The sequence below is a fragment of the Gobio gobio genome, assembly GCF_949357685.1.
Source record: "Gobio gobio genome assembly, chromosome: 11".
NCBI classification, from domain to species: Eukaryota; Metazoa; Chordata; class Actinopteri; order Cypriniformes; family Gobionidae; genus Gobio; species Gobio gobio.
The window spans coordinates 4,138,100-4,157,335 of NC_137104.1; the positions used below are offsets into that span (position 1 = coordinate 4,138,100).

General features: G+C 38.5%; 2 protein-coding genes across 4 annotated transcripts in view; both read right to left on the reverse strand.

Annotated features, from left to right (window-relative positions):
- vps28 (VPS28 subunit of ESCRT-I) overlaps positions 1-19,236 on the reverse strand; it is a 968,134-nt gene that overhangs the window by 890,194 nt on the left and 58,704 nt on the right. The window lies entirely within an intron of this gene.
- grinaa (glutamate receptor, ionotropic, N-methyl D-aspartate-associated protein 1a (glutamate binding)) overlaps positions 1-19,236 on the reverse strand; it is a 50,936-nt gene that overhangs the window by 16,298 nt on the left and 15,402 nt on the right. For all 3 annotated transcript variants that reach the window (XR_013817509.1, XM_079829433.1, XM_079829432.1), the window contains exons 2-4: positions 11,859-12,214; positions 2,388-2,506; positions 137-337 (exon numbers count right to left, since the gene is read on the reverse strand). Coding sequence is in view for 2 of the 3 variants with exons in the window: in XM_079829433.1 (XP_079685559.1) it covers positions 137-337; positions 2,388-2,506; positions 11,859-12,192 (654 nt within the window). In the remaining variant the exon portion in view is untranslated. The remainder of the gene's footprint in view (positions 1-136; positions 338-2,387; positions 2,507-11,858; positions 12,215-19,236) is intronic.

The window sequence follows — 19,236 nt, forward strand, 5'->3', positions numbered from 1 at the left end:
TATATTTTACACATATATTATAATATCATTTGAAAATATAAATATATAATGTATAATATATATTAATAATATAATACATATATTGCATATATACAGCCTGTAGAAAGACTAATTGTGTGAATGTGTGCTGCTGTACCAGTGCCACCAGGTTCCACGGGTGTTTGCGGCGAAACTCTCCACAGCAGCTGAGAACGATCAGGGACACAAAGAAGATCCCGTAGGACACGTAGTACGTCCACCGATTTTGCCGTACGAACACTTTGACGTCACGTGAAAAGGTGAAAACGGCGACAAAAGAGAAGGTGACCAGCAGCTGCACAGTCAAGACCAGAAACACCTGAGGAGAGAGTGACGAAACTGAGCTTTTATTCTGCCACACACAACATACTAGGGCTGGGTATTGACACTAGGGGTGGTGAAAAAAATCGATTATCGATTAATCGCGAGTATGTTATGGACGAGCATGAATCGATCATTAAATTTTCAAAAATCGATTTTTTTATTTATCTAAACCTGACACTACCACCGTGTGTGTGTGTGTGTGTGTGTGTTCATTAGATGAATGTAAATCTGTCGTTAATGCTGAGATGATTCTGAGGGAACACTCTAGAAATCCTGCCGCCTCGCCTCCTCTGGAGCTCAGGCACATTAGCATTAGCGCGTTAGCACGGCTCAGATTCGCGCACAAACACCGAATAAACGCCTTCAATCCGCAGATTTATGAGCGCTTTAGATGAGCGAGTGCGACACACATCGACGCGCACATTCGCGGGAATTAAGGCGATCCTGAGGACGCGATGAGCGGATCTCACACACACACACACACAGCCGGACTGATGCTGGAAACACACCGCCGCTCCGCTGCACCGACCCGCGGCTCCCGCTCTCGGAACCGAACGGGCCTCGACACTCCTCCGACACGAACACGTTTTTCTTCTGTCGTTTTTTCCCCTTTTGTCTTTCTCACTTCAGGAAACGAACGAGAGGAGCTCGAGCGGTCCACGCGCTCCCGCCCCCCTCACGCACGCACCGCATCCATCACGCACACTCTTGACATGTTGTCACTGTGTTCTACAGTACAGTATATAAGCTGAAGCTACAGTAAGTTGTTCAAAAATGTTCATTTTGTCTTCTTAATGATTAAATTGGACAATTTTCTTCTTGAAAGACAAGGTGTTTGGAGAAAAAACTTCTTCTTTACCTTTCAACCTGCAGTCTTCCTCCACCTGAACACGTTGTCTTTCTAGAAGAAAATTGTCCAATTTCTACAGTATGTTGGTTCTGATCTACTTCCTAAAGGAAATAAGCCTTTCATTTATTTGTTATTGTTTAGTTCAACTTGATGAGTCACAACACAATGTGATGTATTCATTTCTGTGTAACTACACGACACTACACGACAAGTGCTTTGAGTTGTTGTTACTCAATAAAAGAGTTAAGTAATTCAGTAGCTGACTTTTTTTTATACTGCAATCACTTTGTAGTGTATTTTCGTTTACTGTTGTGAAATGGAAAATCAATAATCGCTAATCGAGAATCGTTAATAATCGAAAATCGACTGTAATCGAATCGGGACTTCAATAATCGTAATCGAATCGAATCAGGAAATCAGACAGATTAACCACCCCTAGTTGACACACATTTCACAATTCGATTCGATTTTGATTCACAAGCTTTCGATTCAATTCGATTTTCGATTCAAATCATGGATTATTTTGGATATATATAGGGTACAATACATGGCCATTTTTCTCAAGGAAAACAAATCTCTGAACTAATGCTGTAAACTATGTCAACTAAGTCAGTTGATACTACATTAGCCTACTAATATTGAAGGTACAAATTAACTGATTTGTATACAAACACTTAAATTACACTAAATTATGTTTTTTTTTAATAATAATAAAGTTATAATATATGGCCGTGTTTTGAAATCGTCATCACTATGTAAGTCGTTATTTAGGGTTTTTTTGCGCACAAAAACTATTGTCGCCGATTTATTAAGTTATTGTAGAACCACTGTAGTGAGATGGACTTTGTAACGACGTCTTTAGTGCCTTTTAAGGGTCTTGAGAGTGTAAAGTGCCATTGAGCCAATGGAGGCCTTTCAGAGCATCAGATTTACACTAAAATATCTTCATTTCTGTTCTGAAGATGAACGGAGGTCTTACGGGTGTCGAACGACATGAGGGTCAGTAATTAATGACAGAATTTTCATTTTTGGGTGAACTAACCCTTTAACTGAAAACAGGATGCCTAATCGATTCTTGGGATTTAAGAATCGATATTGTTTTGTAAAAGTGAGAATCGATTAAAATCGAGAAATCGATCTCTTTTACCCAGCCCTACAGCATACACACACACTGACTCTGTCTATCACGCTTTACCTTTCTGATGAAGGCCTGTCGGATGCTCTTATCTTCCCAGCCAGAGTTTGCGAACTCATCATTGCCGTAGTAAGAAGGGGGTCCATCTCCACCGTGGTATCCAGGGCTCTCCACAGAAACTGTCAAAACACAAATCATTCATGTGACGGGTGAAATCTACTGCATGTTAGAGCCCTCACATTGTACACTGAAGTTCAGGACCCATTTTAACCGTTTAAAGGGTTAGTTCACCCAAAAATGAAAATTCTGTCATTAATTCCTCACCCTCAAGGCCTGTACACACCGGGACGAATATCGCGCGCGCTTATCGCCAGCGTTTTTCGTGCCGTTTTTCGGCGCGTCTTGAGTGTTCACACCCAAGCGATTTTCACTGGCGCTGCGCCGAGTGAACGTGCACATTCAGTAGATGCGCTCCCGGTACACAAGATGGTGCTGCGGCACTTTAAGCCTCTGACACTCGCTTGTCACACAGAAGGAGAAGAGAGACAGTATTTACGTGCTTGCCAAAACCATAGACATATTATGTATATGGTCAAAACCATTCACACACTTTTTGCTAACTGGCAAGCAGCATTAGCAGTTCATCTTCTTCTTTGTCTACTTACTACTTCTTTGTCGTATCAATGTGTGCTCGGCAAGACCGTTTTGTGCTCGAGCGCCACCAAGTCGTGTTTTACTGTCACTTCAGCAGCTCCAGGCACGTGAACAAAAGCGCCGATCTCATTGGTCGGACAGTTTTTTACGCGCCGCGTCAAAATAAAAAAACGAACCCGAGGCGTTTTTTTAAAAATGACGCTTTTACGCCTGGCGTTTTGCGCGTCGGTGTGAACACTCACATTGGCGCCCATTGTTTAGTCCCGAGGCGTTAAACGTCAGCGATAAACGCGTGCGAAAATCGTCCCGGTGTGAACAGGCCTTCATGTCGTTGGACACCCGTCAGACCTCTGTTCATCTTCAGACACAAATGAAGATATTTTAGTGTAAATCTGATGGCTCTGAAAGGCCTCCATTGGCTTACTCTCAAGACCCTTAAAAGACACTAAAGACGTCGTTACAAAGTCCATCTCACTACAGTGGTTCTACAATAACTTTATGAATCGGCGATAATAGTTTTTGTCCGCAAAAAAACCCTAAATAACGACTTATATAGTGATGACGATTTCAAAACACAGCATCATGAAGCTTCGAAGCGTTATGAATCAGTGAGTCGATTCAGCAGTTTGAATCGCCAAATTTCAGCAGTTTGACACGCGATCCGAATCATGATTCGACTCACTGATTCATAACGCTTCAAACTGCTGAATCGACTCACTGATTCATAACGCTTCGAAGCTTCATGAGGCCGTGTTTTGAAATCGTCATCACTATGTAAGTCGTTATTTAGGGTTCTTTTTCTAACTTCGCTCGGTGTTTCACTTATGGGAATCGCTTTGGGCGTGACCAACTACGGAAGCTCCTATGGCACCACGTCTGTCTTTGACAGACAGGTCGACCTGAGATCAGGCTCCGCCCCCACCTATAACACTCAGGTCGACCCCTATCGAAGTCATTCGCGCTTTCTTCCCGTGAGGGACTACAACAAGCTCTCTCAGCACGTCCGACTTCGTCGCTGATTTTCGCTAAACTGTTCATCAGGCGGACCGTCATTGGATTACGCCACCGAACGCGATATCAGTGGATTGGACTGTGTTGAGTGGCATCGCTAAACACTGAATAGTTTCCGCGTCAAGGCGAGCTATTCGGTTCGGACTATCACGTATTAAATTACGTCGGTAGTATTTTAAGTGACGTTAAGTCATCTTAGGCTTTACGCGTTAAGGCGAGCCGTTGAAAGGGCTTATACCCTACGTGAAGCTTCAGACTAACGTGTAGTGACGAGTCGTTGAATCACTCTTCTCCAGCCATCATGTCGACGGTCATTACCCCCGCCAAAGGGAATGAGTCGAAAAGCAGGGAGGTGGCACCCCGCCCGTGTCCATCGTCATGTGGAGCAACCATCTCGGGCAGGGACCCCCATCCCATGTGCATCGTGTGTATGGGCACAAAGCACGCTCAAACGTCGCTTGCAGACCCACAAACATGCGTCCACTGTGCGTCAATGCCGGTGAAAATTCTGGAGAGAAGGCTGAGAGTGGCGGTGGCTAGCCAGCAAGACCCATGTCTGGCCGGAGCGGCCGCGAAACCTACGGCTACTGACCATCATATGCGAGCTACCACGAGCTGGGCCGAAATGATGGAAGCCGAATCCCCGGATATGCCTCCTCTGTTCGAGAACCTGCTCGCGCACGAGGAGGAAGAGCTGGGTGACGAGGACGCAGAGGGCGACGCCAACTCTGATCTCCTCGACTTGGATATGGAGGACGAGGAGGAAGATGACAACTCTCCCTTCCCGGTCCAACAGTCTAGACCCCCGAGCACAACTGACACGGGCTCTCAGGCAGACAGTAACCTGCACGAGGTGTGCAAACGAGCCGCGGCTAAGCTAGGCCTAGCATGGCCCGCGGCACAAGATGCAGAGGGAGCAGAGCGGGACCTTTACGATGGAAAAAGGCTTCCGCCTGCTCAACTCACAGCGAGACAACTCCTACCAGCCGTGCCAGCGTGCATGAAAGAGATGTCCCGCCATTGGGGTACCCCCTTTAAGAGCAAGCTCCCGACCAAGGGATGTTCTAAACTGGAGGTGCAAGGGATGGCAGAGCTGGGGCTGGCCGGACCCCCAGCGGTAGAGTCTTCAGTGGCCTATCACCTCCATCCGAGTCGACGCTCTATCTCTGCCTCCTCTCAAATCTCACTGCCAAGCAAGATGGAACGCCTAACCGCGTCCGTCTATCAGCGAATGTACAAGTATGCAGCGCAGTCAGTGTGCTCACTTAACGCGGTGACTTTACTGTCAGCGTACCAGGCAGAGATTTTGGAGGAGATGGGGCGACAGCTGGATACAGGAGTGCCGAACCCAGCACTCTGGGATGAGATCTGTGTGGTGAATGATCTAATTCTCCGCTCTTCCCGTGGTGCGGTTCAGGGTTGTGGCCGCGTGATGGGCCTAGCCGTGTCAGGTGAGAGGGCGTTATGGCTAAACCTGTCAGGGCTGAGCGACGCTCAGAAAGCGGAGGTGATGGACGCGGCGTTCGACCCAACTAAGGGCCTGTTCGGACCGGCTCTCGAGAAAATGAGAGAGACCAGCACCCTTAGGAAACAAGAGGATGAAGCGTTTAGCCTCTGTTTACCACGCAAGCAAACACCGCGACCACCCTCTCAACCACCGCGGCAGGGCTTTGGTGCAGCCGCTGCAGCGAGAGGGAGACAAGCGGGGGCCAGGAATGTGAGACCTGCGCCCAGTGGACATCAATCTGGCCATCGTCCGAGGTCAGATGGATCCGGACCATGGGGTAAGCATTCATTTGCGGCCGCGGCGGCGAGGAACCGCCCGCCCCACCCCGAGGAACGGAAGAAGAAGCGTGCGACCTAACACACGAATGTTCCCCTGCACTTCTCTCTCCGCCCACAAAGAGAAGGAAGGGATCCAGCCCTGTTGTTCTAAGTTCAGTAAGGGCTCTAAGTTACCCAGTTCCAAAACAGGGAAAAAATGTTCAACAGTGTCACCAAGCACTCACACGGTGTTTTCAAACGCCCATCTTTTCAGGGGAAAACACAATAAAGATTGCTCTATCGCATCCAAGCCACGGGCCAAGGGCGATAAGCTCCCCAAATGCAATAAATGCACTAATAAATGTTTCACTATCGCAGCCAGGCAGACAGCCGAGGGCGATAGATTGCAAAATAATTCAAAAATTGAACTGTGTTTCCCCAGTTTCACCGCTGGGGGGAGCGCACGCTTCTCCAGCGGGGGTCAGCGCAGATACGGTAATGACGTCATCAAAGCGCGCCCCCGAGGGAGAAGTATACAAAGGACCCCTATCGGCTCGTATACTCAATTGGCGAGCATGCGCAGCTCATCCGTGGGTTATAAAGACAATCTTACGGGGATACAGACTTCAATTTGCCATGAAACCACCCAGATTCAATGGTATTATAGTCTCAGTGGCCGAGGGAGAATCAGCTCGCGTCCTGACGGCCGAGATAGACACTCTTTTAGTCAAACGAGCCATCAGAGTGGTGCCAAAGGAAGCGACCTGTCAGGGGTTTTACTCCCGCTACTTTGTGATTCCAAAGAAGGGGAGCGCATCTCTGCGTCCAATCTTAGATCTCCGTGTGTTAAACAAACACCTACGGAAGTACTCATTCAAAATGTTGACACACAAAACACTTTGTCGATCCATCCGCCAGAACGATTGGTTTGTGACGATCGATCTGTCAGATGCATATTTTCACATAGACGTTTACCCGTCTCACAGAAAATATCTCAGGTTTGCATACCGAGGCACGGCTTACGAGTTTCAAACCATCCCATTTGGTCTATCTTTAGCACCAAGAGTTTTCAGCAAATGTGTGGAAGCAGCACTATTTCCGTTGAGAAACAGCGGGATAAGAATATTGTCGTACATAGACGACTATCTGATATGCGCCTCGTCGAAAGAGCAAGCTATCAGAGACGCACACAGGGTGTTAACTCATCTCGACAGCTTGGGATTCAGGATAAACATGAAAAAGAGCCGCTTAGAGCCAGCACAGGACACAGAATATCTGGGGCTCAGTATAAACTCCCTCTCTTATCGGGTCACTCTGACAGAGGGGAGGATCACGTCCTTCACTCAGTGTCTCTCCCGTTTTCAGACGGGGAAAATTGTCCCGTTCAGGCTGTGCCTACGAATGCTGGGTCTAATGGCCTCAGTGATTTCGGTAGTACATCTGGGGCTACTCATAATGAGAGATTTTCAGCGCTGGGTCGCGCACCTGCGTCTATGTTCTTGGCGTCATCTCGGTCGGCCAGTGAGAGTAACGTATGCGTGCGTCAGAGCGCTCAGACATTGGAGAAGTCCCGCGACTCTCAGAACGGGGATTCCCTTGGGGGCGGTGTCGTCGAGAGTCGTCATGACGACGGACGCGTCGTTAAAGGGCTGGGGAGCAACTCTGATGGGCAGAGCGGTGAACGGTGTGTGGCCTCCACAACTGAATCACAAGCATATAAATTACTTGGAATTGTTGGCAGTTTTTCTAGCGCTGAAACATTTTCTGAGCTTCATCAAGGGCCAGCATGTTTTGGTGAAAACAGACAATTCTACAGTGGTCGCTTATATCAACCGGCAGGGAGGCACACGCTCTCTTCAGCTGCATCAGTCAGCGAAAAAGCTGATCGTGTGGTGCAACACAAGGCTCTTATCCATCAGGGCAACCCATGTTCCAGGGATATTGAACAGGGGAGCAGATTTATTGTCCAGGGGAAATCCTCTATACGGGGAATGGAAGCTTCATCCTCAGGTGGTGAAGCAGATATGGCAGAAGTACGGTCAGGCTGTCGTAGATCTCTTCGCCTCGCAAGAAAACGCTCAATGTCCTCTGTATTTTTCTCTGGCGGACGGAAATGCACCGCTGGGTGTGGATGCTTTAGCCCACCCATGGCCGAACGTCCTGCTGTATGCATTCCCTCCTCTGAGCCTGATTTCACCCACTCTGGCCAGGGTGAGGGAAATGGGATTATCACTGATACTGGTAGCTCCACGTTGGACATCCAGACATTGGGTAGCCGAGATAGTTCAACTACTGTCGGGTCAGCCATGGCCCCTCCCTCCCCGGAGGGACCTCCTGTCACAGGCAGGGGGGGAAATTTACCATCCTCACCCAGACAGGATAGCTCTCTGGGCCTGGCCCGTGAGAGGTGGAATCTGAGTGCAGCAGGTCTGCCACCATCAGTCATACACACTATACAGAGTTCCAGAGCCTCTTCTACTCGCTCTCTTTATAATAATAAGTGGCGAGTCTTTGAAGAATGGTGTGGACGGAATCATATTGTCCCTTTTCAATGCTCAGTGAGGGACATATTATGTTTTCTCCAGGATCTGTTGGATAAGGGGAAGGCTTTCTCTACACTGAAGGTGTATTTAGCAGCCATTTCTGCTTGTCATGTTGGTTTTGGTGACAAGACGGTTGGTCAGCACCCTTTAATAAGTCGTTTTATGAAAGGGGCACGGCGTATAAGGCCAGTGGCCAGGCGGATGGTTCCGTTGTGGGATTTGTCTATGGTTTTAGAGGCCCTTTCTCAACACCCGTTTGAGCCGTTAGAGGGCATAGGGTTGAAGTTTCTCTCTCTTAAAACAGCACTGCTGTTAGCACTGGTGACAGCGAAGCGTGTGAGCGACTTGCAGGCCCTGTCTATCAGCCCGTCTTGTTTTCAGTTCTCCCCAGGGCTCACTAAGGTTTCCTTTCGCCCTAATCCGGCTTTTGTACCTAAAGTGGTGGACTCGTCTTACAGATGTCCAGCTACAGAGCTTACAGCTTTCCACCCTCCTCCATTCTCTTCTGCAGAGGATAAGAGGTTAAATTCTTTATGTCCAGTACGGGCGCTTCATTGGTACGTGGAAAGGACAGCAGTTTTCAGAAGGAATGACCAGCTGTTTGTGTCTTGGGCTACTCCTCACAAAGGGAAACCGCTGTCGCGTCAGCGGCTGTCCCATTGGATTGTAGAAGCTATATCTCTAGCATATAAATGCAGAGGTTCTCAACCTCCTGAGGGCTTAAGGGCCCACTCCACTAGGGGCATGGCTACGTCGTGGGCCTTACTTAAGGGAGTGTCTGTTCAGGAGATATGTGCGGCAGCAAGTTGGGCTACGCCGCACACTTTTGTGCGGTTTTATAGACTGGATGTATCTGAACCTTCCTTGGCTCATGCAGTGCTAGGAGCCAGCAGGTCGGGACCCGCATGATTAGGCATAGCGTACATTGTGCAATCCGGGAGTGGTCTATATCTCCCATAAGTGAAACACCGAGCGAAGTTAGAAAAAGAACGATGGGTTACTTAACGTAATCCCGGGTTCTTTGATAACAGAGTGAGGTGTTTCACCAACACTTCCCTCCTTGCACAGGAACGGGAAGAAATCTCTCTATAATGACTTCGATAGGGGTCGACCTGAGTGTTATAGGTGGGGGCGGAGCCTGATCTCAGGTCGACCTGTCTGTCAAAGACAGACGTGGTGCCATAGGAGCTTCCGTAGTTGGTCACGCCCAAAGCGATTCCCATAAGTGAAACACCTCACTCTGTTATCAAAGAACCCGGGATTACGTTAAGTAACCCATCGTTTTTTTGCGCACAAAAACTATTATCGCCGATTCATAAAGTTATTGTAGAACCACTGTAGTGAGATGGACTTTGTAACGATGTCTTTAGTGTCTTTTAAGGGTCTTGAGAGTGTAAAGTGCCATTGTGCCAATGGAGGCCTTTCAGAGCATCAGATTTCAACTAAAATATCTTCATTTCTGTTCTGAAGATGAACGGAGGTCTTACGGGTGTCGAACGACATGAGGGTCAGTAATTAATGACAGAATTTTCATTTTTGGGTGAACTAACCCTTTAATAGCTTTGGCAAGGGAAAGCACATTTAACAGCATCCCCACCAACAGCAGCAGAAAAGCCTCTTAATGATACAGTTGTAAAGACGTCCTAATTGTTACAGCAGGGACTGGAGATGAGGTAAGGAAAGAACAAATTATACATTTATGTCACAGAGCTAGTGACCTTTCTGTGAATTGCTCAGGCAAAGCATTTTACCTCGGATAACCCTCAAGAGGACCGAGTACATTAACTAAACTTATTTAAAGGTGCACTATGTAAGATTTTTGCAGTAAAATATCCAAACACCACTAGACCAGTGTCATATATTTTGTTCAGTTGAGTACTAACAATATCCCAAATGTTTCCAACTATTTGTAAATCGTGAGATGCTATTTTAGTCAAAGAAACCGGGACGTGTGAGGGCGTGGCCTGTCGATGACATCATATCCGCGCTCCCCTCGGTTTGCGGTTTTAACCCTAACCCCAATGTGAAAAGAAAGTCTCAAAACCCAAATGAATCAAATGAGATCGACTCAGAAAAGACGTCGTGTCACATGATCCACAAAGCACATCTTATGCAAATTATGATACAAAAAATACTCCAAAAATCTGCAACGTTTATCAAGTGCATTGATAATTGTGCGTGCATTAATTAATCATTTTGAGACTAAAATCATCCCATAATTTCCACTCACCTTTCCTAATATATGGAAAAAGGTCACAAAGTCTCATGAAACACAAAATCATTGTGACTGAATTACACAGAAAACAAGTAAAGAGCGCTCCTATTAACACTGAAGCTGTATAGACGAACAATGGGGCATTTAATAAGAGTAGAATATTTACATTTTCCCAATAAAAATGAGGTTTTGCACATTATTGTTATTAATAAAAGTTAATTTTAACTGCATATCAATTCAAGCTCAGTGCTTCACTGTTAGATTTCCAATAAACCGACATGTAATATTATTAGTAACTGCACTTAGTAACAAAACAATAGTCATTTTATTATTAAATTAACTTTATCTGGAGCCCTGGAACCACCAAAACCAACATTTGAGATGCTGCGATGTGATTGGTCCACTGGTTAGTGAGGTTTTTGTGGTGAATTGAGGGATTTATCCGCCTCAATTGGGCGCTTAAGTTTTAACCCTTTAACTGTCACCCCTCCTTTTGAGCATTTACGTGAAAATGCACTACCCAAACTTAAATGGTTGTAATTCATGAACCCTTTGGACTAAAGACTTATGGTTGGTCTCTTTTAAAAGAAGACACTTGGCAGATTATTGCTGAAGTGGAAAAAAATTATAGAATTAAATTATATAAAAGTTATTGAAATTTAAGTTTGTTATAAAAAATATAATAAAATAAATATTATTTATTCTATTAAAAAATATATAAATTAATATAGGTTTCAGCCTAAAAAAGACAGAAAGTCAAAGCCAAAATTCTAACCAAGTTGTGTTCAAAATATTTTAGGTCAAAAACTCAATAAATTAGTTTTCTGTAAGACTTTTAGCTGCATAACCTCCAAAAATCCACTAGGGGTTAGACACACCATATTGGTGATTCCTAAAGATTGATCTGGCAGATATTCTCTATATATAATATTATTTTCTGAATATTTTTGGCTAAATACTAGAATCAATGTTTATGTTATGAACTTTTAGCATGAAAATCAAAGTTTGAATGATTAAAAGTGTGGTACAAAGGTGAAAACTCCTGTAATGATACAGATTTTTTGTTGCACACTCTTGTCACTCTTGTCATATATTAATCCATTACTCTTCCAAAATATATATTTTCTGCAAAATCATGTATTCTTGAGTCTTAGACCTTTCCAATGATATATAGTTTGTCATGACTAGATTAGGATTTAATAGTAATATAGTGAAGTAAATGTAGAAAGCCCGTATGCACATTTTTGGAATCTATGCGCATCGTGCGGTTTCCATTGAGCGTTTGTTTTAATGCAATGTCCCCGAGTAAAAAAACAAGCAAGTAAATGTCCTAATTGTACTTACCATTGGGATCTCCACCAAAGGCAGGCTGGCCGGGCCCCTGCTGGTATGGCCCCTGAGGGTAAGGCCCCTGAGCGTAGGGCTGCTGTGGGTACGGCATCTGTGGATTTGGGAACGCTGCAGGCCCGAATCCTGGTGCCGTAGGTTGGACGTAATCGGGCTGGCCGTAACCAGACTGGACGTAGGGCCCCGGGGCCGCATACGGAGGGGCCACTGGACCCTGGCTGTAGTTGGGCGGAGCCATTCCAAAGGCATCAACTTTGGGCGGCCCGTAGATGTTGTTGTGAAGGGGGTTGTCCTCCCCCATTATAGGGTAAGTTGGCTTTTCCTGGGACATGTCTCCTTCCCTCACTGCAATCCTGATGTAGACACAAAAACAGAACGGCTCAAATATACAGGAAAATAGTACAATAAATATTTACAGCGGTCATGTGATGCTGCGCCGTGACACTGTTCTCAAGCTGTTTTATTGACGTCTTTCCGCCGTCGAGAAGAAATGAAACTCGTAAAATTCTTTTTTAGAGGACTTTTAAAATCATACTTTCAACATTTTATCTAATAATGAGGACTTTTAAAATCATGTTTTTGACTTTTTTTCTAAAATGAGGACATTTAAAATCATATTTTTGACTTTTTATCTAATAATGAGTACTTTTAAAATCATATTTTTGACTTTTTAGCTAATAATGAGGAGATTTAAAATCATATTTTTGACTTTTTAGCTAATAATAAGATTTAAAATCATATTTTTGACTTTTTATCTAATAATAAGGACTTTTAAAATCATATTTTTGACTTTTTATCTAATAATGAGGACTTTTAAAATCATATTTTTGACTTTTTATCTAATAATAAGGACTTTTAAAATCATATTTTGACATTTTATCTAATAATGAGGACATTTAAAATCATATTTTTGACTTTTTATCTAATAATGAGGACTTTTAAAATCATATTTTTGACTTTTTTTCTAAAATGAGGACTTTTAAAATCATATTTTTGACTTTTTAGCTAATAATGAGGAGATTTAAAATCATATTTTTGACTTTTTAGCTAATATTGAGGAGATTTAAAATCATATTTTTGACTTTTTATCTAATAATAAGGACTTTTAAAATCATATTTTTGACTTTTTAGCTAATAATGAGGATTTTTAAAATCATGTTTTTGACTTTTTATCTAATAATGAGGACATTTAAAATCATATTTTTGACTTTTTATCTAATAATGAGGACTTTTAAAATCATGTTTTTGACTTTTTATCTAATAATGAGGACTTTTAAAATCATATTTTTGACTTTTTATCTAATAATGAGGACTTTTAAAATCATATTTTTGACTTTTTATCTAATAATGAGGACTTTTAAAATCATACTTTCAACATTTTATCTAATAATGAGGACATTTAAAATCATGTTTTTGACTTTTTATCTAATAATGAGGACTTTTAAAATCATATTTTTGACTTTTTATCTAATAATAAGGACTTTTAAAATCATATTTTGACATTTTATCTAATAATGAGGACATTTAAAATCATATTTTTGACTTTTTATCTAATAATGAGGACTTTTAAAATCATACTTTCAACATTTCATCTAATAATGAGGACATTTAAAATCATATTTTTGACTTTTTATCTAATAATGAGGACTTTTAAAATCATATTTTTGACTTTTTATCTAATAATGAGGACTTTTAAAATCATACTTTCAACATTTTATCTAATAATGAGGACTTTTAAAATCATATTTTTGACTTATCTAATAATGAGGACTTTTAAAATCATACTTTCAACATTTTATCTAATAATGAGGACATTTAAAATCATGTTTTTGACTTTTTATCTAATAATGAGGACTTTTAAAATCATATTTTTGACTTTATCTAAAATGAGGACTTAAAATCATATTTTTGACTTTTTATCTAATAATGAGGACTTTTAAAATCATATTTTTGACTTTTTATCTAATAATGAGGACTTTTAAAATCATATTTTTGACTTTTTATCTAATAATGAGGTCTTTTAAAATCATATTTCTTACTTTTTATCTAATAATGAGGACTTTTAAAATCATATTTTTGACTTTTTAGCTAATAATGAGGCCTTTTAAAATCAGATTTTGACTTTTTATCTAATAATGATGACTTTTAAAATCCTATTTTTGACTTTTTATCTAATAATGAGGAGATTTAAAATCATATTTTCAACATTTTATCTTATAATTATAACTTAGCATGTCATATTTTCAACTTTTTATCTAAAAATTAGGTCTTTTAAAATCATATTTCTGACTTTTTATCTAATAATGAGGACTTTTAAAATCATACTTTCAACATTTTATCTAATAATGAGGACTTTTAAAATCATACTTTCAACATTTTATCTAATAATGAGGACATTTAAAATCATGTTTTTGACTTTTTATCTAATAATGAGGACTTTTAAAATCATATTTTTGACTTTTTATCTAATAATAAGGACTTTTAAAATCATATTTTGACATTTTATCTAATAATGAGGACATTTAAAATCATATTTTTGACTTTTTATCTAATAATGAGGACTTTTAAAATCATACTTTCAACATTTCATCTAATAATGAGGACATTTAAAATCATATTTTTGACTTTTTATCTAATAATGAGGACTTTTAAAATCATATTTTTGACTTTTTATCTAATAATGAGGACTTTTAAAATCATACTTTCAACATTTTATCTAATAATGAGGACTTTTAAAATCATATTTTTGACTTTTTATCTAATAATGAGGACTTTTAAAATCATACTTTCAACATTTTATCTAATAATGAGGACATTTAAAATCATGTTTTTGACTTTTTATCTAATAATGAGGACTTTTAAAATCATATTTTTGACTTTATCTAAAATGAGGACTTAAAATCATATTTTTGACTTTTTATCTAATAATGAGGACTTTTAAAATCATATTTTTGACTTTTTATCTAATAATAAGGACTTTTAAAATCATATTTTTGACTTTTTAGCTAATAATGAGGCCTTTTAAAATCAGATTTTGACTTTTTATCTAATAATGATGACTTTTAAAATCCTATTTTTGACTTTTTATCTAATAATGAGGAGATTTAAAATCATATTTTCAACATTTTATCTTATAATTATAACTTAGCATGTCATATTTTCAACTTTTTATCTAAAAATTAGGTCTTTTAAAATCATATTTCTGACTTTTTATCTAATAATGAGGTCTTTTAAAATCATATTTCTGACTTTTTATCTAATAATGAGCACTTTTAAAATCATATTTTCTACATTTTCTCTTATAATTATGACTTAGCATATTTTCTACTTTTTATCTATTGAGGTCTTTTAAAATCATATTTTTGACTTTTTTATCTAAAAATGAGGTCTTTTAAAATCATATTTTTGACTTTTTATCTCACTATAATGACTTAAAATCATATTTTTGACTTTTTATCTAATAATGAGGAGATTTAAAATCATATTTTCAACATTTTCTCTTATAATTATGACTTAGCATGTCATATTTTCAACTTTTTATCTAAAAATGAGGACATTTAAAATCATATTTTCAAAATTTTATCTTATAATTAATTATAACTTATTAATTATTAAGGGGTTTCTCTTCCCCCTTCAATAAATATGAATGAGTGTTGAATGTCCAATTCGGCATCTCGTATCTACAAACCTGGTCATATCTATTTTTAAAATAATAACTAATAACTCTTAATTTAAAACTGGATTCACCTCATATAATTTGTTATTTACACATTCGCCCTAAAAATGAATAAAAATGGTCAAACTGACAGTGAGCTGAGAAACAAAACGTGTCACATGTGTTTACTCGATGAATAAAGCTGCATCTGGGCACAAAGGGCGGATTCTGTGGGAATACGGAGAATAAACAGCACTTCTTCTTGGCGATACATCACCCGAGTGATTGAGAGCCCAATGTGTGGAGTTTGTGGACCGAGATGCAGGTGCTAAAGCCGCTTCCTGGTAACCAGGTCGTGCCGCTGTTGCCATGGACACTGGTGTTGAAGCCAATGCATGTGTTGTTGGAGAAATCCCTTCATTTAAAGCTGTCAAAGTGTGACTGTAAAAAGCCAACCCGCATCCCAAGGGGTCGCTCACACACACACACAACGCATCCTTGTGTTTAAAACGCTAGACGGAGCATAACGGAACAAAGTTGGTTAAAACGTAAAAGAATTACAAAAATAGTAGGTTTCGAATAAGAACGAATACTTCATTTCAACACTTACTAATGCATTACTCAAATCAAAACTTGTATTTGTTAATTAGTTCATGCACTGTGAACTAACATGAACATGTATTTTTATTATGTTAAACGTTAAAAAAACGTAAAAAAAAAAAAAGATGAATAAATACTGTAACAAATGTTAACAAAAGTGAAGTGCTATAGGAACTTTTAGGATATTCATTTAGAGATTAGTTATAGATTTCATTTAATGACATTATTAAATTATTATTTTTTTAAATCAGTATTTGTAATATAAATGTAAAAATAAAAATATGACATGCCGAGTCATAATTATAAGATACAATTTTGAAAATATGGTTTTAAAATTCCCCATTATTAGATAAAAAGTCAAAAATATGATTTTAAAAGACCTCATTATTAGATGAAAAGTTAAAAATATGATTTTAAAGTCCTCATTATTAGATAAAAAGTCAAAAATATGATTTTAAAAGACCTCATTATTAGATGAAAAGTTAAAAATATGATTTTAAAGTCCTCATTCTTAGATAAAAAGTCAAAAATATGACATGCTGAGTCATAATAAGATAAAATGTTAAATATGTTTTTAAAAGTCCTCATTATTAGATAAAAAGTCAAAAATATGATTTTAAAAGACCTCATTATTATATGAAAAGTTAAAAATATGATTTTAAAGTCATCATTATTAGATAAAAATTCAAAAATATGATTTTAAAAGACCTCATTATTAGATGAAAAGTTAAAAATATGATTTTAAAGTCCTCATTATTAGATAAAAAGTCAAAAATATGATTTTAAAAGACCTCATTATTAGATGAAAAGTTAAAAATATGATTTTAAAGTCCTCATTCTTAGATAAAAAGTCAAAAATATGACATGCTGAGTCATAATAAGATAAAATGTTAAATATGTTTTTAAAAGTCCTCATTATTAGATAAAAAGTCAAAAATATGATTTTAAAAGACCTCATTATTATATGAAAAGTTAAAAATATGATTTTAAAGTCATCATTATTAGATAAAAATTCAAAAATATGATTTTAAAAGACCTCATTATTAGATGAAAAGTTAAAAATATGATTTTAAAGTCCTCATTATTAGATAAAAAGTCAAAAATATGATTTTAAAAGACCTCATTATTAGATGAAAAGTTAAAAATATGATTTTAAAGTCCTCATTATTAGATAAAAAGTCAAAAATATGATTTTAAAAGACCTCATTATTAGATGAAAAGTCAAAAATACGATTTTAAAGTCCTCATTATTAGATAAAAAGTCAAAAATATGATTTTAAAAGTCATAATAGTGAGAAAAAGAGTCGAAAATACAACATGTTAAGTCATTGTGAGATGAACAGTTGAAATTAAGAGAAATAAAGAAATAAAATGGAGAAATAAAGATGACTTGACTAACATATAAATAATTACACACAAAACAACAATGTACAGTAGTGGCCAAAAGTGATGTCCATCTCAGGAAAATGTACATCTTTATATAATTATTATTAAAAGATTTTATAAGCACATTGCATATTTCCAGTTGTATTTGAGATAACAACGCAGTGAAAATGTCAAATTGTGCGACATATTTTTTGTCCTCTGTCATACAAAGACATTATGAACACATGCAAACCAAAAATATTCACCGATTATGTTGTAATCAATTTTCCTATGGGCTTTTTGCTTTTCTATGCATTTTTTTGCATTATAAAATAAAACCTGTAGCTTTAGTTTGCCAAATAATTGTAAATATTCTCGTCATATTTGGTGTTTTTAATGATTTTGTATTAGCCTTTCACTACAGTACATCATCATATCATAAACCCAACTAAATGATAATCTTTGAGGGACTTCATGGAATAACAGCTGTTATGCAACACCATCCCATTTCCCGAATCCCATGTGACTTGATCTCAGCCAGCGGTCCAGCCTTTAGGTTATATTCAGCAGTTTCCCAGCAAGGATTAAAGCAAGCAGCTCAGCATCGCTTTCCTTCAACAAATACAGTGACAAAAGCTCTGATCCTTATAACACGTCATGCAAAATGGCCTCAAACACTATTAATTTCTGTTTTGGGTGATTCAATTGTATTTATTTTATTGTGTTGAGAATAAATGTTGTGTTTGGGATGTCCATGTTTTGCTATAATCTGTGTTTCACGTCATGTTTCTCATGGATCATATTTATAACTGGCCTACTGGAAATGAATAATATTGTCTGTTCAATGCGGAAGGAATCAAATTACTTCAAAGCTGAGCTTTTAGACGATGAATCAATACATTAGTGAAGGACAGTCTTGAATCAATAACAACATGTGTAAACAAACTCAGGGCACTTCTGCCCCACTCCTTAAAAATCAAATGTCTAAACATTTGCATAAGCAAATACATGTGGATGAAAAAAGACCTTGTCCTTCGCATTTGAAGAAAAAATCCATTATTTATTGGCTTTTATATACAGGCCAAATTTTCTTATTGAACTGATTCAAAGATACAGAAATGGTGCTTTCACAACTTCCTTGTTTGGTCCGGATTTTCTGACTATTAAGTTTGGTCCGAATCAAAATTACAGGAGTGAAACCTCTAATGGTCCGAACCAAACAGACGAAATTTGGTCCTGAGAAAAGAGGTCGTCTTGGTCCGGATCAAACTGAACAAAAGTTCGGTTCGTTTCTAGTGTGAAAGCATTTTCTGTATGGTTCGGGCTTTCAGAGCATTTACAGGAAGTTCCTGTTTATGTTTTAATAATATAATGTTGTTTTTAGGGCTGTCAAAAGATTAATCGCATCCAAAATAAAAGTTTGTGTTTACATAATATATGTGTGTGTATTATATACATATATTATGTAAACACAAACTTTTATTTTGGATGCGATTAATCTTTTGACAGCCCTAGTTATTTTTAAATTTCATCTAGGCTACATTAATTATGAAAAGTGAAAAGATGCGCAATATGACAGAAGACAGAAGGTCAGAAATGATTTGGACCACTTCATTAAGTTTTGTTTTGTAGAAAGCCTTTCTTTAAAGTGAATTTCGTTTTGTATAAATTGTATCTTAATTTTAATCAACGTTTAATCAGATAATTGCCTGGATTTAATAAATAAGAAGCAAATAGTTTATAATCACGGGAGCG